The sequence below is a fragment of the Chaetodon auriga genome, chromosome 19 (assembly GCF_051107435.1).
Source record: "Chaetodon auriga isolate fChaAug3 chromosome 19, fChaAug3.hap1, whole genome shotgun sequence".
NCBI classification, from domain to species: Eukaryota; Metazoa; Chordata; class Actinopteri; order Chaetodontiformes; family Chaetodontidae; genus Chaetodon; species Chaetodon auriga.
Genome location: NC_135092.1, coordinates 19,996,783 through 20,022,891, shown reverse-complemented (window position 1 = coordinate 20,022,891; position 26,109 = coordinate 19,996,783). Strand labels below are relative to the sequence as shown.

The following is a 26,109-nucleotide window of genomic DNA, read 5'->3' as shown; positions in this document are numbered from 1 at the left end:
TCTGTGAGAAATTTGGGATCGTTTCGTCGTTTGAGAATAAAATTTTAGATTCAGTTTTAAAAGACTTAAGGGTGCAGCTACCTTTAAAAAACAGTATGCCTACTATTATTAGATTTAAAGGGACGTTTAATTCTGTTAATCACCACAGTGTTTTCATTTTGGTTCAAAATGCACAAACTACAGGTTAACTACGTGGAGGAGGAGCGCAGCAGGTGACACGACCTGCCGTAAACAGGTGGAGGGAATGCCATTGGCTGAAACGCTTTCACGTGCTCTTTGAACTCGCGGCTGACTTTCATCACTTCCGTTTCTTCTGGAAATACGTCTCGCTGAGGAGTTATTTACACGTGAACATCAGCAGAGGACGCGAGGCGCTTCCTTCTGACCACACCAGGAATGTTCTGAGACGCAGCTTCGACTCGACTCGACAGTGTAATCTGATTACTTCTGCACAGATGCTCGTCATTATGGCGAATCTAAGCAACAAACAGTAAGAAGCTTCGGGCAAAGTGACACCAACATTCACTTTTACACAATGCAGAGATCTTTTTTTTTTTTATTAGTATTTTTTTTGTTTTGTTTTAGCACTATCGTGTATATTTCCTGTGCTATTTCATTACAAAAAAAGATTCTGTCGACAATATAAAAAATCATGTAAAATCATCAGGGATTACTAAAAGGTTGTGTTTTTGTTTTGTTTTTTTAAAAATTCTTTCTGATGTTCTGAACGAAAATAAAGGCTTTAAATATTGCTTTTAAGCCGTTATGCTGCAGATGTACTCAGAGGGTTGTGAATATGTGAATATTGCTTGGGCTCCGGGGTCAAAGGTCCTCCCCTGTTCAAACAGTTCAAGGTCTTATGGCACTTGACAAGTCGCTTCTCCCAACTCGACTCTCTGTACAGCAAAGGAAAAAAAAAAAAAAGTGATGCGTAAAAAGCACGATAAAACATCTGTATAGACACACACAAAAAAAAGGCAAACTGTGGTCTTCTCCCATGTAAAAAATAAAACTGCAAGATGTTGAAACCCGACAACACAAACACGACGCCTCCGACGGCCGCCTGAAAGATGAAGCCCTTACAAAATAAAACATGAGTGAAACGTTGACATGTTCGTGTTCGCATCTTGCTGAAATCGTCTCCTGCTTTTTCTTTCTGTCCAAATGTCTAAACTTGCTTTGGTTAGTTAGCATAACCGCCATTTATTTCTCTGCTTAAAGGAACAGGTTTGACATTTTGGGAAGGGAGCCGATCGACAGCTGCCACGCTAGCAGCTTTCTGTTAGCTGTCAGCTAGCTTAGCTTAGCACAGAGACTGGAGACACGGGGACGTGGCTAACTAGCTGATCTGTCCAAAGGTAATAAAATCCAACTTACAGCACCTCAAAATTTTACTAATGAATATGTTAGAGCTTATTTGTTTAATAAGTAAAAAAAAAAAAAAAGACAATTCAACATTAGCCAGCATATGTGCTAGTTTAAGCTAGCTGCTAGCGCTTCGGTCCTCTCAAGCCACCTGGATGCAAAGAGGCAAATTTCCCAAAAAGTCAAACTTTTGCTTTAAACAGCTTCTGACTGGCAAAACAGATTAAGGCTGAGCAAACTCTCCTCGCCCGTCTCCCAAATATTTGAATTTCCTTTTCCACTTTCGAGTCTCTTTAAATGATCACATGCAGACTGCGTTTCTTCGACGTCTGAGAAGCTGTTTGTGCTGCGAAGGATGTTTCCCACACAGCCGCTGAGGTGATATGATGAGCCGTGACGATATGTCGGAGGACAGAATGGTGTCCGCGAGCTGGAGGGTCTTCACGGGTTTGATGGAAGCAGGAGTGGATGATTTCCTCCTCTCAACGCTTGGATTTTGCAGGAAGAGAAACCAAAAAAATCTCTCTCCAAGAAAAAAACAAAAACAAAAAAACCCCCCAAACACCTCCTTGATCTACATTCGTTTCCACATGAAAAGCACATAACATTGTCCTCCACATCAGATCACATGACCAGAAGACGGTTTCAACATCTTAAATAAGAAAAGAAAAAGGCAAACTGGATAACAGAAGCTAGGGAGCCCTGCCCCCTAGTGGTCAGCTCACGTCAATCCGCAGAAATAAAACCCAATTCACGGTGAAGGACTTATGAGATTTTGGACTTAAAAAAAAAAAAAAAAGGATGATCTGTACAGAGACCACAGTAATTATTTGCTTCAGAGCAGGTCGATCTCCAGCTTCTTCTGTATAAAAATATATATACCACAGTGATGGCCTTTTGAGGACTCGTACTTGCAGAGGTTTGCCGCCGTCTCGCTTTGATCCACTACATTCAGTGGTTTTCCCCGTTTAATCAAGGCTATGAAGATCTCTACTATAAATAGTCCCAACAGGTATCAACAGATCAGTCTCCTCTGTGTATAAAAATATGAGTCAACGTAAATTTCTCTGTTCGTCTCTCTCCTCCCATCCCCCCTTGCAGAGGTCAGTTGAGTCTATGCTTGCACGTCTCTTATGATAGTCAAATCCACAGTGGTTGGAAATGTCTTCAGGAGGGACACTGCGTTCCCGTGATCGATATTCACAAAGCTGTATCCATTTGCCTGCGAGGAAAGACATTTTTTTTTTAGTGAACATGGAGAAAAATCCCAATAAGCCTTTAAAGGAAGAAGAGCTTTGGGATGTTTTAAACAGGGAGCAGGATAATACCTGGATAATTTTATCTCCGGGCTGAAGAACCTTGGACGCCGGCCCCTCAGGTTGAACCCTTGTCACAAATATACCCTGAAATTATATTAAATGGAAAAAAAATCATTACATATACAAACAGCTGCTAAGTTTACTGGATGTCAGAGCACAATTTAATACAAATATTAATTAAAAAAAACTTGCGTTGTCATCTGGACGAAAGGGGTTCCCGCGGCCTCCCACTCCTCCTGATATACTGAAACCCAGCTCTGGATTCTTCTCCACTTTGACTCGGATCTGAAACACACCCACACACTTTCATTAGCCATTTATGCACAGTCAGTGGCTATTAATTACTCTACGTTCCTGTATTAGTCTGTCAAAACCACAGCAGGAGGTGAGAGAGCAGGTGATTTTAAACGGGCTTGTTCGCTCTGCTGTCGAAGACTTGAAATTCACTGACTCATGCCGCTTTCATAGCTGTCTTTTAAATATGGAGCTACAGCCAGCAGGTGCTTAGCTTAGCTTAGCTTAGCTTAGCATGAAGACTTAACATTTCTAAAGCCCACTAATAATAAAAAGTGGAAACCTCAATGAAGATCTGTGGTCTTACATGACTTCATGTGCAGAATAAACAGCCTTTCTCTGACTGCGCACTTGGGAGTTTGAGGAATCGTATCATATATCAAGATGCCATGGTGGAGACATCAGAGCTCACCCTGGAACGACCACGGAGGACACTGACCGGCCGATCGCCTCAGGAGCTCTCAGCTGCTGAGACGACCGGCGGATCCTCACATCAGCTCCCGACTGCTCGACGAGACTCAGACTTTGAACTGGAACAGTTCTGTTGTTGTGGACTTGTGAAACATCACAGCTGAGTACAAACCAGAAGTTAGACTGAAAAAGGCTTTTTTTAACTGTGGGGTTTCCAGCCAACCAGCTGTGACTCCAGGAAGAATCCTGCACCTTGTCTTTTAGGGTATTGGTTCCTGTTTCCACTCTGTATGCTAAGCTAACTGCTAACTGGCTGCTTAAAGCGGTTTTCCCCAAATCTGAAACGACTCCTTTGATCAAACTTCAGCCGGGCTGATGAAGAATATCCTCAAAATCTAATTCAGTTCTCTGCTCGTTCTGTGTTTCTTCAAGCAATTCCACACCAGCGCCATCCTTCACCTCTTGCTGCAGCGCGTCCTGCGGGATGCGTGGGGGCCCCTGGGGCTGATGGGAGACTTTGAGCATCAGGTAATCGATGAGCTGCTCTCTGGACGGGTGGCGGGCCATGGGCGCCTGGCTCATCTGAGGACGACCGGAGAGGCCCATCTGACCGTTCATCAAAGGCACCTGGGAAACCAGAGCACACGGCGGTCAACGCGAAGACGTCAAAGCTCCGCTGCATCATATGAAAACCTTGGCAGATCAGGTTTAAAAAGTCGTGTGCATGCATTGAACCTACTTTTCTGTGGGGGTCAAGGGTGTAGCTCTGCTGTCCTTGAGGACCAAACACATCATCCTGAAAGGGAGGAAAGCGACGCTTATTAACACCGTGCTCAAAGCTGAAGGCTAACAGACAGTTAGAGACTGACATGAACGTTTTCATGTCTGGTAGTGACTTCAGGCAGCGATGTGCCCCTTTAGAAGAGAGGAAAGGGGCACATCTGATTAAAAACTGAGATTAAACTGGGCTTAGTTTCTATGCAGACGCTAAGCGGCGTGTAAATCTGAATATTAGCTTGCCGGAGATAAAGTGAATCTTAAATGTTAAGCGGGGAAGGGGTTACACAACACTCTCAGACATCTTCAGACACTCTCCTCTACAGACTCTAACACCCACTTTCTAAATCACTTAGACACACGTCTCCCACTTACCTTCGGCAAACACAGTTCCCACACACAAAGTGAGAGGTTAGGAAGTGACTCTGAAGTGATCAAAAGTGAAGATGAAGAATGAGCAAAACGGAGTTAAAGGAGAAGAAAATCATTGGCTCCATTCACATGCACACTCATTTTCCACCGTTATTCCCCCCAAAAAATCCTGTTTTGATGCAAAGACTCAACATAAGGTCATTATGTTAATTGCAGTATGCATGTTAACAGGAATACTGGAGCATATTCATGCAAACTGCTTCGTGGGAACACTGTCTTTTTCAGAATAGGAGCAAAAGCTGGAATATTGTGTGCATGTAAACGTGCTGAGATGCATCACAGGATGTCAGTGTGGCAGAGTGGGGGGGTGGGGGGGTGGTGACGCTCACTGGGATGATGATTATGATGTTAAAGAACCTGGCAGGTTTAAAAGGGGGCGTTTCGTACCATCCATGAAACTCATATATCTGATCATTGGCTTGGACACACATGAAGGCAGACGTTTCTTTATGGCCTGAAAAAGCTTGATTTCCTCCAACAAGCCTGTTACATCACGCTGGATTCAGAGTAAATACAGACCTGCTGTAAGTGTGTCACCAGACATACAAGCATCCCACTGCTCAGTAACAAGACACAGACATTTTACTTCTTCATTACTCCAGTGAGATGAAGCACACAATGTTTATTATGCTGAACGCAGCATTTATTCTTGTGAGGAAGTAGCTGCAGAAGATTTTTTAATAGTGTCTCAATTCAGTTCTGTCTTCCTGTGATTCTGTCGTGCAGATGTTGAACCCCCTAAACCGACTGAATGGTAGTACAAAAACATAACAGCCCCTTTTAAACAAGTGAAAAAGTAAGAGGAGCTACACGACAACAACAAAACACTCTGTTAGAATCCATCCATGTTTGGCTGTAAGAGGACGTCACGTCTACCAGGACATGGAGGGTTTGTGGTCGTGAGAAATCAGACGTTAGGACAGACATGCTTTCACTTGCCTATAAAAGGACAAGTGAAAGACGGCTGAGGGTCAGTGATCGCCTCTCGACATCGCGGAGAGGAGGAAACAGACATTTCTTATCTTCTAAAGGATGTGAAACTAGCAGGAACTGGAGGCCCCGGCTTAGCATGAGCTGCAGGAGCTAACTTCAAGTTCACGGTACTCACACAGAAGCCCAGAGCTCCGCAGGGCTGTCCGTCCCTGGCACTAAAGACCAGGGACCCTTGGCTGGCATGCATATCCCTACAGCTGCCGTAGTGAGACCAGCTCAGCGGAGCATTATTGGAATTATAGGAGCGAGACAGCGCATTCTGAACAGAGGGACGACACGGAGCAACCAGCACCGACAGACACATCAGCGGTGGCCATGCAATCCACCACATGAGCGATGACATAGAGAGACACAACAGAAAGGTTTACAGCATATACAGACAAGCATGCAGCCAATCAGAAATACTGTAGGGCACACAGTCGGGTTAGTAGGCTCCACGTTAAAGGTTAAGATCACCCAAAATATCCGCAATGGGGTCAACACATGCAGACTGTTTTGGTTTTGTTTGCCCAGGTTTTGAGACCGCCTCCGCCGGGGCTGCAGTGCAACAGTCTCACCTTCAGACAGCGTTAAGTGCATCGCATCTGCATAAAAATCTGTAATTTGCTGAGTTGATATCTGCTGAATGAGACCGCAGAATGAATATTTCCACTGTGTTGTTTTTACTGTAACTTCTACGGCTTGTGCAGCTGCAGCCGAGACCCACGGGAGAAGTGAGTCAGAGCAGTTAATCAATGTCACCGAGCAGTGACGAAATACGTGGTGAAAGCTCTGCAGCTCTTCAGCACACCTGAGTCTCTGTGGTTTAGGTACAACACAATACTTTGCTGCTGATATTTGCTGCTGTGAGTACCACCCCCACTGTATGGGAGGAATCTCAGAGGCAGATATCTTAAAACCTGGCCAAACAAAACCAAAACTATCTGCAGGGCCAACAGGAAGAGAGAGTTTGTGACCTTTAAAAAAGAGGTTAAAGACAAACTTTACAGATATTTTCTTCTCGTTCACGTGATGCTGTGATGGCCTTATAGCTCTGTCTGAGCTGTAAGCATGAGCGCACTCATACTGCTGGTCTCATAAGTGTGATCTGCACATCATCGGTTAACCATTAAACACGCTAGTTAAACAGCAATTTCACCCCGAAACTCAAACAATGAGTCAGAGGACTCTAAAAACAGAAGCACAGATTTGATTTGTCACATTACAGTGGTAGTTTTTACCTTTTCCATTTTCTTGGCCTCGATGTGCCGCATCACCTGGTCTCTCCAGTCAGACGGCACCCTTCCCGCTCCTCCTGACATCTGCCCGGACCCATCCAGCAGCGAGTGCTCCGACTTCACCCTGGTGTTGGGCCTCTTGCTGGGACTGCCGTGCTGGTAGTTGAAATCGCTGACGGACATGGTCCTCTCTGGAAGCTCGTGGGGCTGCGGCCTGGCGCTGAGAGGCCTGGAAGCTCCGGGTACGTCGATGCTGTAAGTGCGAGCCGAGAGGGGCCTCTGCATGGCCTGGCTCATTGCCAGCGGCCCCCTGGCGAGGGTGTGAATGTCCCTGTATGTCATGTATTCCCCATCGGGCACCTGCATGCGCCTCGGGTCGCCTATGGAGGCCGTGGAGGCGGTGCTGCTTTGCCTGTGCAGAGTGCTGCTTCTAGGCTGGCCTCCAGTAGAATGAAGTCTCTCCATAGCCCACATGTCCCCAGAGGGTTTGGGACCCATGGGAGGCCCCCTCTGCTGGGGTTGTAGAGGGTAGGGGGGTGCCTGATTACGGTTGGAGTAGTTGGTGTTGGCGAGTGAGTGTGGGGGAGGAGGGAGGTAGCCTTGGTGCTCCGGGGGCATGGGCGTCCTCTGGGCCCAGAGGCCCTCTTTAGGCATGGCACTGCTCGTGTACTGTATGTTGTACTGAGGAGGAGGGATGCCCATGCTGGAGGAGATCGCATATCTGCTGGTGCTGGCGGGGGGCTTGGAGGAGGAGAGCAGGTCTGAGGAAGACGCAGAGGAGCTAGGGTGGACCTGGAGAGTCTGGTCATTGAGTAACTGGCTGGCTGACTTGCTCCTGACGATGCTCTGGCCCTGAGCCCCTGGCCCCGGGCCGGCTCCCGCCATCCTCATCATCCCCGCTGTGTCGTAGGAGTCGCTATCCCCTTCAAAGGAGTACAGCTTCATGCCTCCCGTTTCTATGTTGCTGACACTGTGAGACTTCATCACCTGCGGGGGATGGCACCTTTTCTCCGGAGACAGTTCCTCTGTGCTGCGAGAAAGAGACATGTCACTGCTGGCCGTGACGCCTGTCGAGGCCACATGCGCAGCAGATGTCTCTACTCTCACCGCTTGGCTTTTGTTCCCCAAACTATTGATGCAGTCACTGACCTGCTGGTTCCCATTCAGCAAATGCTCCATGTTGTCATTGCTAAAACCCTGCTTGCCGTCCAAGTCCTCCTGGGTTAGCGAGCCATTCTTGGTTTTGTCCACCTCGTCTAGCTGCAGCATGTTGTCGGTTGGCAGCTTTGACACGTTCATATTGATCTGGTCCCACTTTGTGTAGTTTTCTCCCATGCCGTTGTTTATTCCCTTCTCAATGAAGGCCAGTCTGGCTTCCATGGTCAGGTCGTAGTCACCCATTTTCTCCGGCGGGGTCTGCTGGGTTTTCAGAAGAGCCTGAAGGGACGTTTCAGAGCCGTTGCCATTGTGGAGCAGAGGGGTGGTGTCTTTAGGCTGGTTCATGTTCTCATCTTCTTGCCTAAGACATAGAAAGACAGATATGTTAGATGTTGTATTAGCGGCAGGAGGAGGATTCACGGTTGAAGAATGGTACTAACCGGCTTTTCGGTAAGAAGGGCATCTTTGCCTCTCTCTCAGGGGTGCACAGAGAGTTGTCCTGGCTGCTGTCTGTGGTCAGAGACACCGAGTCAGACATGCGTGATGGAGACGAGCAGTTGCTGTTGTTCTGGTTGCTGTTGGCCACCGTCTCGTCCAGCAAAGAGTCCGCGTCGTCTGTTAATCACAAATATCAGTTAGCGTGCTGCGTCTTCTCCACCACAAACCCATCTGAAAGCACTCAGACGAAACTTTTACCTTTTTTGTCCTTACTTAAAGTCACGACTTTGGGCTGGTTGATGGAGATCTCGATGAGAGGGGGTCTCATCTCCGCTATTTTCATCTCCTCTTCTTCGTCAGACAGCTCTTCAGAATCCTGAACGCAAACAATAATTTCTCAAAGCTGCATTTGAAACTTCACAATGTCGTATTTCTTGTTTCAGTGAGATCCTTTCGAGAGCTAAGCGTCAGCAGTACCTCCAGCGTGTCCTCGTGGTTCATCATAGAGCCCCCTGAAGATTTGAGAGGGACTTTCTGAGAGCTGTAAGACTCGGATGTGTCTTTAGAGTCCGGCGCAGGCGGGTTGGTAGAGACCTGGGGGTCCACGTCTGATGCCATGCCGTTGGGACAGGGGGCCTCGATCACCTGCACAACAACAGCAGGGACGGTCAGTCATTTAATGAAACTTGTCTTTCACTTGCATGTAGATTGCACAATTTGTTAAAGGGGAACTAAAGCGATTTAAATCAAACAAGAAATGAAAGTCATGTGAAATGCGAAATTTAGCTGAAGCTGACCTTTACTCCCACGTCCTGCACGCCGATGTGGTTCCTCTCTGGTTTTGCGTCCCTCCCCGACTCGTCGCTCGACTCGTCCTCCTTCAGCCGGTGAGCCACAGACTGGGCTGTCTTCACCATGTTCTTCAGCTCGTCTGGGTACGGTGTCGGGTAGCGCTTCAGGTTTCCCTCCTGGGAGAGAGCAAATACCCACAAACCTACCATTACAATCATGTGGTCTGCTGTTTGGACAGAAGTGGGGCTGGGAGAGGTGAAATGTCTGTGTTGAATGGGAATTACACGGGAAAAGAGGCCCATTCAATAAACAGACACACTTCACATGGATAGTACAGCACCGAGGTCCTGCTGTGAAAGCAGGAAATGGGACTTGGGGCACATTTTACACGAAAACAGCCACATGAAACAGAAAAATACTACCATGATTGTCAATTTTGGTAAACTATATCACCACAGTCAATTTTCTTTTCCTGAATTATGTGGACAGCAGTTTGACACTGACCCTCGGGGGCGTTTCCCGCTCGTCTTTGTCCTCGTCACACTCGAAGGCCACCTGAGCTCGGTGCTTGCGCTGCTCCTCCCACAGAGCTGGATTAAAGCTCTCAGAGTCAGAGTTGGGGATGTCTGAAATAAAAGCAGAAACCAGGAGGACACTTTGTTAGTTTTTAAATTCAGGCTTTCATCACCTTGAGCGTTTAACTTCGACCACAAGGTGGCGCAAAGACAACACGAGGCGCCGATGAACTGAAAGAGCTGAGGAGGAAATTCAGGAGTTAACCCTTAAAACTCAAACTGAACCTCACATTTATGAATTACTGACACTTCTATAAAGTGCTATTAAATAAAAGCCTTTGAAAGAATAAAAAGAACAGTACTTTGCTTCAATCTGACACCAGAATCTATTCAAAAGTTATCTAAAAGTGTAAATTAACATTCACAGTGGATTTGCTTCAGCTAAGGCTTCAGCTCAACCTCACTCCTTTGCTTTTACTCCAGTTTGACTCCTGTGTGTTGGGACGGGAGAAGAAAGCCATGATTACTCTGAAAACGACTTCCACTGAGGTTGTCACGATGATGATGATGCTGATGATGCTGCTTTCCTGAAACTCTGCAGTAGCCTTGAGCATTCATGACCTGCTTTCCACTGGTTTTCAAACCAGTGACAGAGACTAAACATCAAACCTGAAACTTGACCAGAACTATCAGCTGTGCAAATACGTCCCAGTATGAAGATGACATATTCTATTAGTCAAAGGCGTCACTTAAGCTTTAAGGTGTGAGTCATTCCGTGTGGTTTCCTGTGTTAAAACGCTCATCATCCTCAATTTAGCAACACAGAGATACTTAGAACAAGCTTGCTAACTAACAAACATGCGTATATGCCACCGGACACACCTACTGTAGGTCCTATCAAGACCCCTGGCCATCCGAAACTTAATGCACCACGTCAGAGTATCGGCGCTCATGATAGGAGTCACCTGCTGTCTCCATATTAACGAGTTGTAAAACATGATAACTGCAGTCAGGCAATGATTTACTCCAGCTTCTCAGGAAAACACAAGGAGGCAGATAAAGCTCTGTCTGAGGTCATTTCTATGGAAAATAAACAAAGCAGACAAACAGAAACAACACACAGAAACTTGTATGGGGGCATTTTTCGGTGATGCAAGACATCGCCGGTGGTGTTGGAAAAAAAAAAAAAAAATCAAGCTGTTGACTCACTAGCATTTCAGTAGTTGAAGCAAGCAGATCTTGAACCACTAATTACTCTGAGGCTTAGATGCAACAGGGTCAGTGCAAGCTGTCTGGTGTAACCGGAAACCAAACCAAACTAACAGATGCTTGACAAGAAGGAGAAGACTAGTGTTTCTGCAGCTTTGGTCTCAGGTGACCAGGTCTTCATCAAATATGAACACAGAGGATGAGGACGGTACCGTGCCTGAGAATCTGACTTCAACATACATTCAGCTGAAAATCAGACCTGATGATGAACCGTGAGGCACAAGCTTAGACAACCACTTGATTCCATTCCCCCCTTGTTGATTAACAAGCGGAAATCTTTCATTTCCAGCCCTGCTTCTACGAACTGACTGGTGGAAACAGGTCAGACACACTTGCAGTTTGAAGGTCGGCCACATTAACCAGGAAAGAAAATGAAAGAGAAATTTCGCCGTGCTGAACGCACAGTACTCACAGTCCTCGGTCCTGATTTGCTGGGGGAACATGTAGTTGGTCAGCACGGTTTTGTGCGTCTCTGGATCCTCCTCCTTCTGGAGAGGGATCAGGGGCTTCGACTGTGGGAGACAGAAAGTAGGTTTGAGTGTGCTATCTGCAATCAACGGTGCTTTGTCAAAAGTAATGTGCCCCCCTCCCCCCCATTTCCCACAATCCTTTCCAGCTGAGTTTGGTCCTCTTGTCTTTACCAAACCGCCCACTGGCTACACTGCGACTGAGACACTACTTAATCACGCCTGGGTGCCTCTTCCCGTCAATCACTCCTTCATGGAGGTGGCTTAACCTCCATCAGAGTCCCCGAGGCCCCATCAACACCGCCACACCTGCCAAACAGTGCCCCTGTGTCTGCTGCTGTCGGACTGCCTCTGCTGGGTTTCACTTCTGTCCCGCCAACGCAAAACGTGCTGCACTCCTGATTAGCAGGTGAAAGCTTATTTATATACGTGCAGCAGCTTCAAGGAGTCACAAGGCGCTTTACAAATTAATACAAGCACGGGAAATTCCAATTTTGATGCGCTGAGACGACACAAAAACATCAATAAAAGGCCTGTTTGTACAAACAGAAGTGATTCAAAAAACAGTCTATATGAAGGCTGTCAGGAGCCTGAGGGCCCCCAGCCACAGGGGCCTGATCAGAGCCCCGTGACCTTGGAGTCTACCTGTACAGCTTCCTGTCAAGATACTTGCGCATTGCAGATATATCAGCATTTGTGGATGTCAGTACAGAAACAGCTGTCAGTATCTGATATCGCCACAGAAATCCTGCGTTGGTCAGTTAAGAATTCAGAAAGCGGGAGATCGATGTGGAGAGATGTGGAAATGATAAGAAGGTTTTTACATTTTATTCTGTATTTAACAGGACTGGGGAGACGCGGGCTCTTCGGCCGGTTCTTCTGCAGCGTTCTGCAGTTTTCCGGTGACAATTTGTTCCGGCATTTGAACAGAGACTTACAATAGTCCAGCGAGAATGAGCAAAAAGGCATGAATAATTGATTTCAGAGCGCGGTGAGAGCCAACAGACTGTAATGTAGAAATATTTATAAGTTGGAAAAGCGGAACCCGTGCGCTCCTGCAGCTCTACGTCTCCATCCCCACACAAAGCTGCACTGAGCCCAACAGACTCCAACGGTTCCACCTCTGACGGCTCATCTCGCGCTCTGTCGAGGGCCATGTCGACCTTCATCTCTCCACGTGTGCTTCTGCTGCCTTTTCTCACTCACATTTGTATGAAACCACTTTAAAGGGTTCTTGACAGGCTTGTCTCGATGACCACGCTGTTAAAGGAGCATCAAGGTGAGGATAGCGTTTCCTGACATTCATTAGGATCCTTTTACGCTTTAAAAATGCAGAGTTTGGGGTTATCACTCAGTCTGACCTGCATGTGCTTTTGGCACGTTTAGATCAAATGTCCTGGAAGTGGTGAGCTGAATCTTGAATGCCCTTTCCTGTGAGCTACTTGGTCCAGCTGGATTAATTTACGTCTGAATGTTTTCACGTACGGAGAACGCATCTCCGCCCGGCAGCTCGGAACTCAGCGGCACCTCTGCTGAAAGCCTTATACCTGTGATGCATGCATAATGCAGAAATACATGCCATCTCACCTGATTTTCAGACAGCCACATTGCAGTCATCTGGTTCAGTTTAGTGAAACTGTAGGGAAGATTCTTTAATCTGCAGTGAAAAAAAAAACAACAGAAGGCGCTCAGTCGTCTTGAACAACCTAAAAAAACCTGATGCTTCTGCAGAGTGTGAGGTACATCAAATGTTTGAGTTTAATATGAGGAAAGTTAGGCGGAAACCATATTTCTCTCTTGTCTGTGGGGTCACGGCCAAAATAATTTGGTGTATTTGGCACAGCGCAGACACCAGGAATGTAAGACCCCTGATTAAAACCTCAATCAGGCTTCAGCTTCCAAACCAAGCCCATTCTCACTCCGGCCAGAATTAAGATCCTTCAGTCACGATGTTGTAATTATCAGGTGATGTTTCAGACTGCGTGTGTGCTTGTGTAAGTAAGACGTTTGCATCAAATTATACATTTCATAGTGAAGAATTAAAGTGCTGCAAGGCTGCAGGATTTCGCTTATTTTCATTTATCATCTAATCAGAAAACAGCAGAAAGTCATCTCTTATCAATAATCCAAAATAAACATGGGAAGAAATCAAAATGTCTTGTCCTCAAAGGTAAGAACCTGAATGTGCTTGAACACTGCGGGTCCAGACTCACTTGTTGTTGCTGAGGTTGATGACCTTGAGCTTCTGCATGTCGCCCATCTCCTCGGGCAAAGACTCCAGCTTGTTGGAATGTAGGAACAGCACAGTCGCATTCTTCCAGTTGCCCATCTGTGAGGGAAAGAAACCAAGGACACAGAGCCGTGAGCCAGCAAAGCTAGCTGTTACAGATGGGCAGACCGACGTGCCACGCCGCTTAACACACACACACACACCCGAGCGTGCGAACAAACCTCAGGAGGAAGCTGCATAAGGAAGTTGTGATCTGCAGCGAAGGTACGGATGCTGACACACTGGCCGACGGAAGAGGGCAAAGCTTCGATCTCATTGAAACTGCAGTCCAGCTCGTCCAGAGAAGTCAGACTGATGCAGACAGAAGCAGAAGGAGGAGGAGAGGACTTATGATATATGAAGTACATACTGTGAGTAATACGTTTTAATCTGGAAGAAAGTGGAATACCAAAGTTAAAGGAATGCTCCAGACTTGAGAGAGACAGATTACCTTCAACCTGCTATGGACCTTTAGTTCCTCATATGGGCCACGTGCCAAAAACCCGGATCCTACAGTTCCCATAATGCAGCTCAATGGCATGTTTTTATAAGACCCTCCTTGGCTGATAAAGACGCACATTTCTCAAACTCCATATCCCCAGTTTTTAACACAGGATTTCTGTTCTCCATTCATCTCCAAGCCCATGCCAAGATAACCAAAATCATATTTTATCAAACCTCTGGAGCCACAGAAGACATTATTCAACTGTTTTCACAGGCTGAGGAGAACTTGTTACGACCAGTCACCTGCGTTTGATGAGTAAAAATCAGCTACAGCACACTATATGTCAAAGATGTGGGATGCCAGAGTGGTGAAACAGGGACTAAATCTTCTACAAACCAGGTGTCACGACTGGGCAGTATGAGACTGTGAAGCTTGCTAACTGCTCTGTAACAGGACAACACATCAACTCACCCCAGACATCCAGTATATAAAGACAAGAAATGGCTGATTGATGCAGAAAACTCCTGGAGAGATTTCATCAAAGACCAAATCTGATCTACATCAACTACTGTGACAATAACTTACAATAAGAGCGAAGCACTGAGAGACATCTACACCACTGGCGCGTCTTAAAAGCTTCATGGGACATTATTTAAAGTAGTGACACTTCCAACTGAACTCGTGTTGACACACAAGTGCTGTGCAGCTGGGGCTTTCTGCTGAATGAAAAATGCAAATGCACTGTGGGGATTCACATGAATGCGAGCAGAGGCTGACTTGCGGCAGAGCTGCTGTGTTATAGTACCATCAATCTCCAAAACACAGGATTTGGCCCTGTCTGCTGAATATAAACCAGGGACAAACAACACTGTGCACCGGCAGCGGACTGCACGAATGAGAAAAAAAAATAAAAAATAAAATAAATCAGCTTGCTTAAGCTAAAATCCTTGCATGGGATTAAGCTAAACCATAGGCTTTGTCACATAATCTGTGTCAAATTACACAAGGAGACACACTCTAACATGCGGGATAATTGACCGTTTGGAAACAAAGGACCAAAAATAAAACTGTGCAGCTGTAATTGTCAGTAAATGTAGATTTGTCTCTCCTATGGGTGAAGAAGTGGACTGATGGAAACCACACAGCACAGCTGGATTAAACTGCAGCCTAATCTTTGTGCTGGACCACAGTGACTCAGAGCGAAGGGGCGAGGACGTGGACCTGCAGGGTTTACCTGTCTGCTGCAGACGGAATCAATCGGCTTTAATCTATCAGTACTGTGCTGGAGGGTCATCACGGCCCAGGATTACCACGGACCCCTCCACCATAATCTCAAACTGCTTCCACACATCAATAAGGTTACTGAAGATCATCAGCATTAGACCAAAACAAATAAAGCATCAGAACACAGTCTGTTCAATGGGAATATCTGATTTATCCAGACAGATCAGTGATCAGCCGACGGTCGATGAAAACAGCACGATAATCCAGTGATCTCAGGGTTTATTCTGCTTATATTAAAGCTGCTGCCGCGACGCTCACCCTCCGATGGAGTCCGGCAAGTACATCAGCTGATTCTCATCCACCTTCAGGGCGGTCAGTTTCTTCAGCGAGCCTGTAGCCAGAGGTAAAGACAGGGACAATCAGAGAGACGCAGCTCGGGGCAGTTTACTGATCACCACTCGCTGCTGCATCACAAAGCGGAACATCCATTACAGCAGTTAATTGGATTAATTCATACTCTCATCAATACAGTAATCAGTTTAGCCAATCAATCCTGACTCCACGGCACGGTGCATCTGGACGACGATGAATTTTTTACGTCATCTCTGGGAATCAGACAACCACAGAACCGACACAGGAATGAAAACATGCACTGGCAACAGCTGAACGATATTAAAGGTGTTTCATATTGTTTCTCCTCAGTTAACACGTGTCTGTGTGTGTGTGTGCTGTGTGTGTGCTGTAATCTTCACCGATGGAGCCTGGCAGCTGTGTGAGGGCGTTGTTGGACAGCAGGAGGTCCTGCAGGCTCTCACAGCCACAGATCTGCTCATCCACCATCTCCAGGTTGTTCTTGGACACATCCAGGTATACCAGCTGTTTCAGCATCCCCATCATCTGGATACGTAAGAGGAGACAAACAAACAAATAAAAGGCAGAATTTTCACTGATATCTCGTTATCCTCTGTAGATTTACGCCAAGGCTTAGGCAGCAGTGTTGATTGAACACAGTGGATTAAAACAATCCCCAAAACATCCTGAGCACTGAGGTGAAGTAACTTTAGTCCAAGCATCGCAGACACCATATTTTTACATTTTTAGAAATGTATATGTTTATATAAAAGGAAAACAGTGGTTGTATTCAGTGTGGGTTTATACTCCTGCCAGTCGTCGTTACTCCTAAAAGGCCAGACCGTGATTATAGCTGATGTTGTTGAAACGCTGGCAGCAGAACTAATGCCTTAATTATGACCCAGTTACAAACAAGCTGGTCATTTGGATGAAAAATGGATCTCATGTAACACGTTCTGACTATCACAACATCATTATAAATTAATTATGTTCATGGAAAATAATGACTTCACAGCAGCGTTTTTTTTGTGTTCATCCAGCGAGGGAAGCGTTTCTGAGGTGCAGCTCCTTCTCTGCTGGTGCTCAGAGGGCCGAAAGCCTGATGCAAACTGACCGCGGTTTGTTTTGACGAAGATTTAAGCAGACAAGTAGATTGAAAATCAAGGGGAATAATCTCAAGATGATGTTTTGGGGCACAGCAGCGACTGGAAGTGTGTGTCTGGTTGCGACTGTAAATCGTACCCCAGGTAAAAACGTCAGTCTGTTCCCGTCCATCCACAGCTCCTTGATTCCGCTCAGCTGCTCCAACACCTCAGGCTGTAGACGTAAAGAGGAGAAAGGAGGTTAAGCGACAGGGATGTGTGCGTTTGAGTGTTTAAGGCACGCGTGTGCGCGCCTGCCGGGCTGCGGCAGGACGAGGAGATTAACTCACAAACAAGATAAAAATGATTCAGAGGGCCATTTATTTAATCCACTGTGATTATCGTGCATTAATGAATGCGATTTAATTAGCTCTCATTGCGTGTGCTTCCATTTTAAAACTGAAGGATGCAGATACAGGAAGGAGGAAGTGACGTCACCGCCAGAAAGGTGGGAGAGCCCCGGGCATCGACAGACTGACCGACAGATACTCACCACTTCAGTGAACTCATTACTCCCCAGGTCCAACCTTTCCAGCTGTGTGAGCTTCTGCATGCTTCTGTGGACACACAGGACAGACAGGGAGGCAGGGCTTAAAACCGAATCACCTACATCAAACGCTCTCACAAGCGCAGGAAGTCCGAATGTGAAAAACCAACGGCGAACACCGAACTGACCCCCTTTGTTTAGACCAAAGCGACAGCCAGGATTATCGGCCATGTGGGCCACGTGCTTCAAGGAGCAAAGCCAAAAGAAGATTATCTGTCAATTTCCATGTTATATTTTGGATAGCCTTCACGCTCTGCCTTTGCTCCTTTCGCTGAATAATTTCATGAGGAAATAAATACCTTTTAGAGCTCAGGCGTGACAGAAATATGCTTTAAATAATGGAAAACGTGACGTATGCTAGCCCTAAGCTTTGCTCCAGAATTTCCTCTCCACATTCAGGTCACAGTCTCACATTCCCTGCTGCACTGTAAACAAGCAGATAAAAAGCAGGACTATTCGACTGCTTGCGGCCTTTAGCGTGTTTAACTGATCACCACCGGCAGAGAAATGTTCCTGTGAAGGCAGCGACAGCGAACACGTATCACTGATCAAAATCTACAGACAAGACTGCCTTTACAAATCAGTGGCAGCAGCAGATGGTAAATATCACCAAACACACAAAACTCCTCTTTTAAAGCGACGTCACATTCACCCACAAAGCAAAGTCTGCAAAAGATCTACAAGAATCCTCTAAATGATCCGTTAACAACACTGAGGTTAAGTGTTTATTAAGATCACAAATCAGCGTTAAGCACGATAAAGACTGAAAACAGACATTTCCTCACACGTTCAATAAAATATTGCTTCATAGAAAACCAAGCAAAGCAGACCATGACTGGAGATGTGCTTGGGAACAGACATGATGATCCTTTCACACTGTTTCCTTCTCACATTCAGCACAGGAATGGAGAGCAGAGGCCCACCAACACTACTGTGGAGCCTGCTTTGTTTTGAGGTGCTCCTCTTAAAATGTGACTGTAAAACACAGAGCGTAAATTACGAATACGATTTAAGCCCTTTGCTTGAGCACTTGCTGCAATATGAAAACAACCCCGCCGATGCGCCGCAGCTTCAGCCAGCTTTGTCACATTCTTACCGCGAAGTTGGCAAGAACACCAGAGACCCACCATGTGAGCAGAGAGGGGGAAGAACGGGCCGAGCTGGCTCATCTAGAAAGTGAGTTCACCAGTGAAAAACACACTATGGCTTGTGACCCCGAGTCGTGAGGAACACAGCATCCCTCTTTAAAACACAGAGGAACATTCGGTGCATGCATGCGCTGAGAGAAAAGAGAGTGCACTTTCTATGTGGAAGCCCTGAAAGGCTTTCGGCTGCGCCCCTTTGAGCACGCACACATTTGTTTACATCTCTGAAATGCTTGTGTGTTTCTCTGGCAACGCTCCCGATCATTAGTCCTTTTCTTTGTCAGGGCTCCAGCCTTTAACAGGTCTGGCCTCTGTCACATAAACACAGCGAGAAGAGAGGCAGCGCTGCACTTTGTACGGCGGCTCGGCCGTCACTCAGCGAAAAATCCGAAAAAGGAAAGCGAGTGAGATAACAAAGGACACTCAGCCAGAGGGAGGAAGGACAAAAAAAAAAAACGGCAAACAGAGAAACCCAGTTTTGCTGAGAAAGTGGGAAGGACGTTCAATGCAGTGATACAGCAAGTGAAGCATGAGAGAGGACAGAAAGAGAAAGTAGCTTTCCGCTACAATCACCTGGAGCTTTCTCTCAAACGCTGTCGGGACGCTCAGTCTCCCAGCAGCTCTGTAACCTTCTCAAATGGTGAAATAACCCTCACTACTGTCTCAGTAGAGGATTATAAAACCTGCCACAGCAAGCAGCCAAGTAAAGGGGGCTCTTATGCAACACCGTGGAATTTAATACTACGGTTAGGTGTGGGGAGTGAATCGAGAGTTTAAAAAAAACAAAAAAAACAAAGCGAGACAGGATGGAGGACACAGCCGAGACACCGCGGGGGTTGTGAGAGGAAGGAGACGGCGGGGACGTAAGGGTAAGAAGGTTTGAGACGCATCATGACGCAGACATGACTCTCACAGTGATACCGCTCATCTGTTTTGGAAATAAAATGAACATTTCGGATATTTGATGTGAGGTAAAAAGCACTTACTTTGGCAACATCTTTAACTGGTTCTCCCTCAGCTCCAGGATCTGTAGTTTAGTCAACCTGCAACCAAGTAAAACGTGATAAGCACAACAACACTTCCAACACCTGATCTTCATACTGAAGACACCCTTATTTACCTTCAGGTCGCAAATATGGGTGGCCATGACAGCAGCCATGATTTCCTCTGCTGGCTTATCTGCTACTAACCAGCCATAATGTGCAGCTACATGACAAGGACTCAAATAACCAAACCCAATATTCCCTTTTACTTCTGCAGTGCTACAGTAGGACAAACGTACAGAAAGCACATGCAGATTTAGGTGGAAACAGGAGCATTAGTGAGCTGAAATATGCATAATGTGGCATCATGTGTTGTGTAACCAGAAAGCTCAACACTGATTATTGTGACAGACACAAACAGCCTTTAATAAAATGAACCGCGTCTTAAAACGTTGGATGTGGATTTGTTAAAACATTGTGGGTCACAATCTTGGGGCTGAGCAGGTCGTGCACATGCGGTTTTCAGAGATTTTTCACTCTCAACAGCGAAACAACGAACTGAAACTTTCCATAAAGCCCCATAATACCAGAGGAACTGCAGAGTGCGGTGATAATTCATCACTATGAGCATCCCCTTTTACACTTGACATCTGATACACTGTTATCAAGACAACACCGATTAAAGACTTGTGTTATAAAAAACTTCTAATACAATCTGGTGATCCAGTAAAATATACTTCAGCTGAGGTGATCATGTGATATACAATATATGCCTTAAACTGTAAATACTACGTGTTTATATTAAGAGAAACTTAAATACATATGGACACTATATGGTGGAGATGACATAAGATCACTTCCACTAACGCAGGAAGTTAGGCCATGTTTTCAAAGTGGTGCCAAGACTTTATTGGCTGCCTTTCAAATTTTTAATTTCATGAAAGATGGTACACTGCAGACGTTCGTGTTGTCATTACATTCACAATCAGATCTCTGCGACAGCCGTGTCAGTGTTATGACCCAGTTAACGTCTGCGTGTGGCTTCACACAAAACATCAGTTTCCTGTTAGAAAACCAAGACGGAGGACACACTGACCTGCCGAAGCTGGCTGGTAAGAACTCGAGGAAGGCATCGTTCAGGTAGAGCTGTGTCAGACTCAGGAGCTGGGTGAAACCTTCAGGGAGCCTGACAAAACACAGGAACAGGAATAGCATCACTCACACGAAGCCTGACGAAGCTGCTGCAATGCCTGAATACTTCACCTCAAAAATGCAGCACTGAAGGAGCAACGTGCACGACATGGACAGAATTTTAACTTAAAACGTTCAACGAATGAACGTTATCAACAAAATGTGAGGAAGTAACAGTGCTGACGTTATGTCAAAGACGTCTATGTGTCATGTTGCAGAGATATTTAGCATGCTGAGCATATCAAGCACGCTAAGTTTCACAAGCTCTCTTCCAGTACTTAATCTTATTTAACAGAAAAATATAATTGTACTATAACTTTCTACTAAGATGGTCGAGGCAGACTTGATCAGCTAACAGGGCCACTAGCTGCACGGCTAGCTGAATTAGCTAACGGCCGCTAGTAGCTACAGCCATAGACAGCTACAGCAAAGATTACCGCGAGCAGCCGTGATATGCTGCCCCCTGCTTGGATACACAGTGTACCTTTAAATCAAAACGCAGTGAATTATGGGTGAAAAGCTTCATAAGAGGGTGGGCAGTACTCACTTGGATATGGGATTCACACTGGCTTCTACGATAGCTAGGACTTTGCAATTTTTGATGTTTTCTGGAAACTCCTGGATACCTAGAGAGAAATAAAAAAAGGCCATCAGATGACTTCGAGGCACACCCACCACACGTCATCAATTCAGCACCTGCAGGCCGTATCTCAAATGTTTTATTGCCGCTGACACAAAACAAACGACTCCCATCAAACCCAAAAAGATGAGGGACGACGTGAGCAAGTTGGTGTTAAACAGGAAAGGCTTTGCGAATGTTAAACACAGGTGGACCGTGAGGCTCTCTGCCTGAACTGTGTGTGCTCAAGATAAATGTAGTGAGGCTCTGCACCTTTCCTCTTTAAACAACCGCAGAGACGAGCGCAGAGGTGACATAATAAAAGAGCCGAATAGGAAGGAGAAAAAAAGAGAAAAGAGAGATCACCGAGCGATAGTCTGCAAGTTCTCACGAAACATCCACAGTGTGCAAAGAGCAAGAAAGGGGAGGCGGCCGAGTCTCAAGGTTTATTTCCACCCACTTTGTTTTGTGTCCACAACACTTAGCAGTGAGTGCTTTGAGAAGAAGGATAATCTGCTTTTAATGTCAACACAGCACATGCAGCTCTGGTTCATGAAAACACCACCACAGCCTTCAACATTTGTTTAATCCAGGCTGTCTCCAGCGCTCATTTATATCAGAACTACCTTTTTATGTGTGACCTTTCTGCGACCACGGAAGGGTTCTGCTGAGCATGCACACGCTCTCTCTGCTCTGCTCAGCTTCAAGGTGATGTCGTGATGATCAGCCATCTTATACAGCGTTAACACTTTCTTTTAGCTTACAGATCTTAACATCTTATGCAAAGATACTGTCAGACAGTGATGTTAACGTTTAAAAAGCGACAGCATGATTAAAGCAAAGCCCTCTGCAGGGAGTACGCAACAGGATGCAGAGTGTTTAAAATAGCACACCTGACTGATTCTACATGCAGCTGTGCATTCGATCAGAGAGCCGTCAAGACTTCAGGAGCTTCGCTCTGCAGCCGTTTGTATTTCTGGTTCGAAATGTAAGACTAGAACGACGCCGACAGCACAAAGTTCTCATCAAACAGGCAAAATTGAAAGGACCTCTAGTACAAAGCTCTCCATCATACTCAACAGCGCGAATGTTTATCTTCAAAGAGGTAAATGTCACACTTCGACAAAACGCTGTCACTTCCCACTCTATGAAACCGCTGACAAGACGCTGAGAGTCGAGCACCTCTTACAGATATTCTCACAATCTGTGTGAGAACCAGCTGCCTGGAGCTTCATTGAGCTCGGTTTTGTCCCTGCTGCGACTCTGCCTTATGCAGACAGTGTCTGGTGTAATGCAGGTCTGAACTTGTCCACTTCCTTTATCCGTCACATCAGGGGGTTTGAGTCATGCGGCGTTGTGATGTAACATGTGGTAAAAGAAACATGCTGTGGCATTTTACCTCACGGTAATTTTGAAGCAATCTATACATGGCATCAATTATGCAGCTCTTTCCTGGGAATTTCATTTCATTTAAGTCTTTCACTGGTTGATATCCAGTAACAGTCATGTCAAAACAAGGACAACTAGGACATTTGAACTTCACGCGTCACTGTCTCACATGACTCACTGAACCTGCCAGTCAAAGCGGCTCCTCACCTGAGCGACATTTCTGAAGAGAGGATGAAGAAATACAGTAAAATAAGTCATTTTGCTTACTGTTTTTGCTGACATCAAGCTCCCTGAGATTGATGAGGTTTGCGATTGCTGGCGGTAACACCGTCAGGTCATTATCTGGCATGCTCAGTCGGTGGAGTAACTGGCAGTTAAACAGTTGCTGGTGGAGAAAGAGAAGAGACAGTCCAGTTTTTAATCAAAAAACATCTGGCGGAGCAAGAATGAACATCATAACAGATGTTTAAATGTCCTGACGAAGTCAAATGGCCTTATTCACAGGCTCATCTTTCAAAATTAATATGAATGAAGCAGGAATGGGTCATAATTTTTGGATGGTCATTAACTTTATTTTTCATTAACGTTAACTACAAAAAATCTGTGTATTTGCTGCTGCAACCACACCTCCACAACATCTCGCGATCATCCTTCATCAGACCGCTCTGCTTGGAATAGTTAGGCGCTACAAGCTAGGCTAATTTAATGTAAAGAAACCAGTGCACATCCAGCTATAGTAAGACAGGTAAAGCTAGCTGCTAGCATGTCACAGTCTACAACAACTATGCACAGTCATTTGAGAGTGAAGCGCTCTCACTCTGTGTGTGTGCACAGATGTTGGGGGGATGATCAAACAATGGTCGTATAGTTCCCCGTGAATATCAAATACTATTTTTGCTCAAAATGCCCATCCCTGCAATGAAGTACAATGTCAACAATGCAAGCTTTTCATAAGAGATAAAGTGGTTAGGCACGCAGCGTGTCGATTTTTATTGGCCTCGTGAGCCAAGCCTTCATGTAGCTCTGTGTGCCTTACTTTAGGCAGCTCCTCGATCTGGTTGGCATCGAGGTAAAGTTCCTGCAGGGTCTTCTCAAAGCTAAAGATCTCCTTAGGAACAGTCTCCAGGCTGCAGTGGGAGTAGTCGAGCGATGTTACCGCCTCCTCCTCACCCCGCAAGCAGCGGCACGGCACCAGACGAACAAACAAGCTCCGCTTGGACATCCTCAGGCACTGGAGAGGGAAAACAGAGAGATATGTAAAGGGAGTAGAGGATTGGGAGTTGAGGAGGTAGGCATGTGTCTCCAGCAACTTTCATGCTTCAGGTTCTCGTGATTCATGTTTTTTTCATCCATCCTATGTAACGCATTTCAAATGTTTTCAGTGCGGTAACAACTGGTCTTGAGATCTGACCTGTGACCATGTGACTGCAGGCTTGTCAGAGCTGAACTCATGTTGCTTTGTGACGTCTTTTGACAGGACAGATCATTGTCAGCAGACTGGTCTAAAAAACGATGACATCCCAAATGCCTCCAGTCAATCAAAACCACTTGATTGATTTGTTTTTCACACGTCTGCAAGAGCAAGCCATAACAGAACGTACCCACAGTGTCAACAGCAACAACAGAAAGCCACAAAGACTTACAACAAGAATTTCAGGATGGAGAGTCAAAGCGATAGACGGCACCTGGTGAAAGACTCAGACACAGATACTTAAAAAAGGGATCTGATCAAGCAGCCAGAACTTCCCCAAAACCACATTCAAAAGGCTACAGGTCTGCCTTTAAACAGGACATTTCAGTATTTGTCAATCTGGGTTTTAGTCTCATATTTCTGTCTGTTATGACTATTAGCTATTATTTTACACATGAGCTCCGTAGCAGAGATCGTTGTGGGGAATTGTGACGCAGACTCTGACGTGCTGGGGAAGCAGAAGGAGTAGCGGCTCATTGCTCAACAACACTATCCAGCTTGTTTCTGTCTGTGTCTGCCTTGGGTGATTAAGGGGATGACTTTCAATAAATTTAAGTTTCCTAGAAAGCCTCAAGAGGCTTGTGCTTCTTGTCCAGTCTGCCTTTCCCAAATCTCTACAATGGAGGTCCTGAGTCAGCCATCATATGGGCAGAAATGTGTGAAGAACACAGAGGTACTTTTCTTTAACATGGCATTGTGAGTCGTCGACAGATTAAAAGCTCTCCAGCAGTATCAGTAGATGCACAGCAGCTCTTCAGTGCAGAGGCACTTCTGCAGAAGGACGTTTTGAAACAGCTGTGAGTTGCTTCATGCACACTCAATCCTATTATTTCCTCCTCTGAAGTATTGTGCTGCCAGTGTGTTTTCAAATTTGCATATAGATTACAGCTGATCACTGACAATGAGTCATCGTTTGGTGAATGGGCGCAATTGATTAAAAAATAAAAATAACAGACACGTCCTTTTCAAAGGTATCACTAAACAGAAAGTACACCCCAGAGAAGCGCAGACATGGGGAAAAGGTAGTTTCCACTTCTGAAATGTCCACAGGCAGACAAAATAAACAACTGTTTACTGCCGTGGGGATGCTGCAAAATGCAAAAAGAAGTGGGCCACGAATCGGTCGTGATTCTGGAAATCCTCGTTCTTGACCAGTTTTATCCAAAACTCTCTCTTACTGCAAAATAAAGAGACATAAAAGCCAGAAAATCTTTTCAGCTTTCAATCTGGTCGGGAGCTTAAGGGACGGAGGGGAGGGAGTCGCAAACTTGTCCTTTAACTTGCTCAGGGATGTACTGTACGTATAATCTTTATAGCTCCGGTCCCGGGTCAGCACAGACAGCAAATTCACTACAGTACGCAATATGGAATGTGTTCTGGTCAAAAGAGGCTTTGTTCCTTGGAGCATGTAGAGAATGTGACTTTTCCTCCCCCTCGTCTTAATCTGAGCGCAGCCACAGCACATAATCTCTGAGTGCTTCACTCTGTGTATCCTGACTGTCTAACTGAGCTGCAAAATTGTGATAGCCTTGACCTACACTGTCAGTGCAGACTATGTGTGGGCGTGGGCACATATTTGTGTACGAGGTAGCTACAAGGAAATTCGGTTGACTATCACGCGAGGCATTGTCCTTTTTAGGACGTACACATTTTTGCATGTGGTTGCAGAAAGGCTTTTTCTGGACAGTGTGACTATTTTCAGAGCTACTCACTATATGACATAATGAGATATCATGGGAGAAGTCATGATACAAGAAAAAAATAGTAAACACAAAGAACTATGTATAGTCAATACTTCTTCATTTCATAATAAGGAAGGTTTCAAATCTGTCCAATGTTGACTCAAAAGAGGACCGGTCAGCCAATCCTTTACCTCTAACCCATTA

At 45.7% G+C, this 26,109-nt stretch overlaps 1 protein-coding gene across 3 annotated transcripts in view; it reads right to left on the bottom strand.

Moving 5' to 3' along the window:
* Window positions 1-521: 521 nt before the first annotated feature.
* The window catches only part of erbin (erbb2 interacting protein), a 47,492-nt gene continuing 21,904 nt past the window's right edge, over window positions 522-26,109 (bottom strand). The window contains exons 3-27 of one of the 3 annotated variants that reach the window (XM_076757746.1): window positions 23,789-23,983; window positions 23,020-23,137; window positions 21,292-21,370; window positions 20,650-20,739; window positions 19,557-19,613; window positions 17,372-17,435; window positions 16,979-17,053; window positions 16,138-16,282; window positions 15,704-15,776; window positions 13,899-14,028; window positions 13,661-13,776; window positions 13,035-13,104; window positions 11,393-11,492; window positions 9,701-9,822; window positions 9,202-9,372; window positions 8,882-9,049; window positions 8,663-8,780; window positions 8,407-8,581; window positions 6,812-8,327; window positions 5,707-5,850; window positions 4,129-4,185; window positions 3,849-4,016; window positions 2,877-2,969; window positions 2,694-2,768; window positions 522-2,587 (exon numbers count right to left, since the gene is read on the bottom strand). In XM_076757746.1, the coding sequence (XP_076613861.1) occupies window positions 2,480-2,587; window positions 2,694-2,768; window positions 2,877-2,969; window positions 3,849-4,016; window positions 4,129-4,185; window positions 5,707-5,850; window positions 6,812-8,327; window positions 8,407-8,581; window positions 8,663-8,780; window positions 8,882-9,049; window positions 9,202-9,372; window positions 9,701-9,822; window positions 11,393-11,492; window positions 13,035-13,104; window positions 13,661-13,776; window positions 13,899-14,028; window positions 15,704-15,776; window positions 16,138-16,282; window positions 16,979-17,053; window positions 17,372-17,435; window positions 19,557-19,613; window positions 20,650-20,739; window positions 21,292-21,370; window positions 23,020-23,137; window positions 23,789-23,974 (4,218 nt within the window). In that variant the 5' untranslated portion in view covers window positions 23,975-23,983 and the 3' untranslated portion in view covers window positions 522-2,479. The remainder of the gene's footprint in view (window positions 2,588-2,693; window positions 2,769-2,876; window positions 2,970-3,848; window positions 4,017-4,128; window positions 4,186-5,706; window positions 5,851-6,811; window positions 8,328-8,406; window positions 8,582-8,662; window positions 8,781-8,881; window positions 9,050-9,201; window positions 9,373-9,700; window positions 9,823-11,392; window positions 11,493-13,034; window positions 13,105-13,660; window positions 13,777-13,898; window positions 14,029-15,703; window positions 15,777-16,137; window positions 16,283-16,978; window positions 17,054-17,371; window positions 17,436-19,556; window positions 19,614-20,649; window positions 20,740-21,291; window positions 21,371-23,019; window positions 23,138-23,788; window positions 23,984-26,109) is intronic. The other 2 variants (XM_076757747.1, XM_076757748.1) reach the window with 2 other exon arrangements.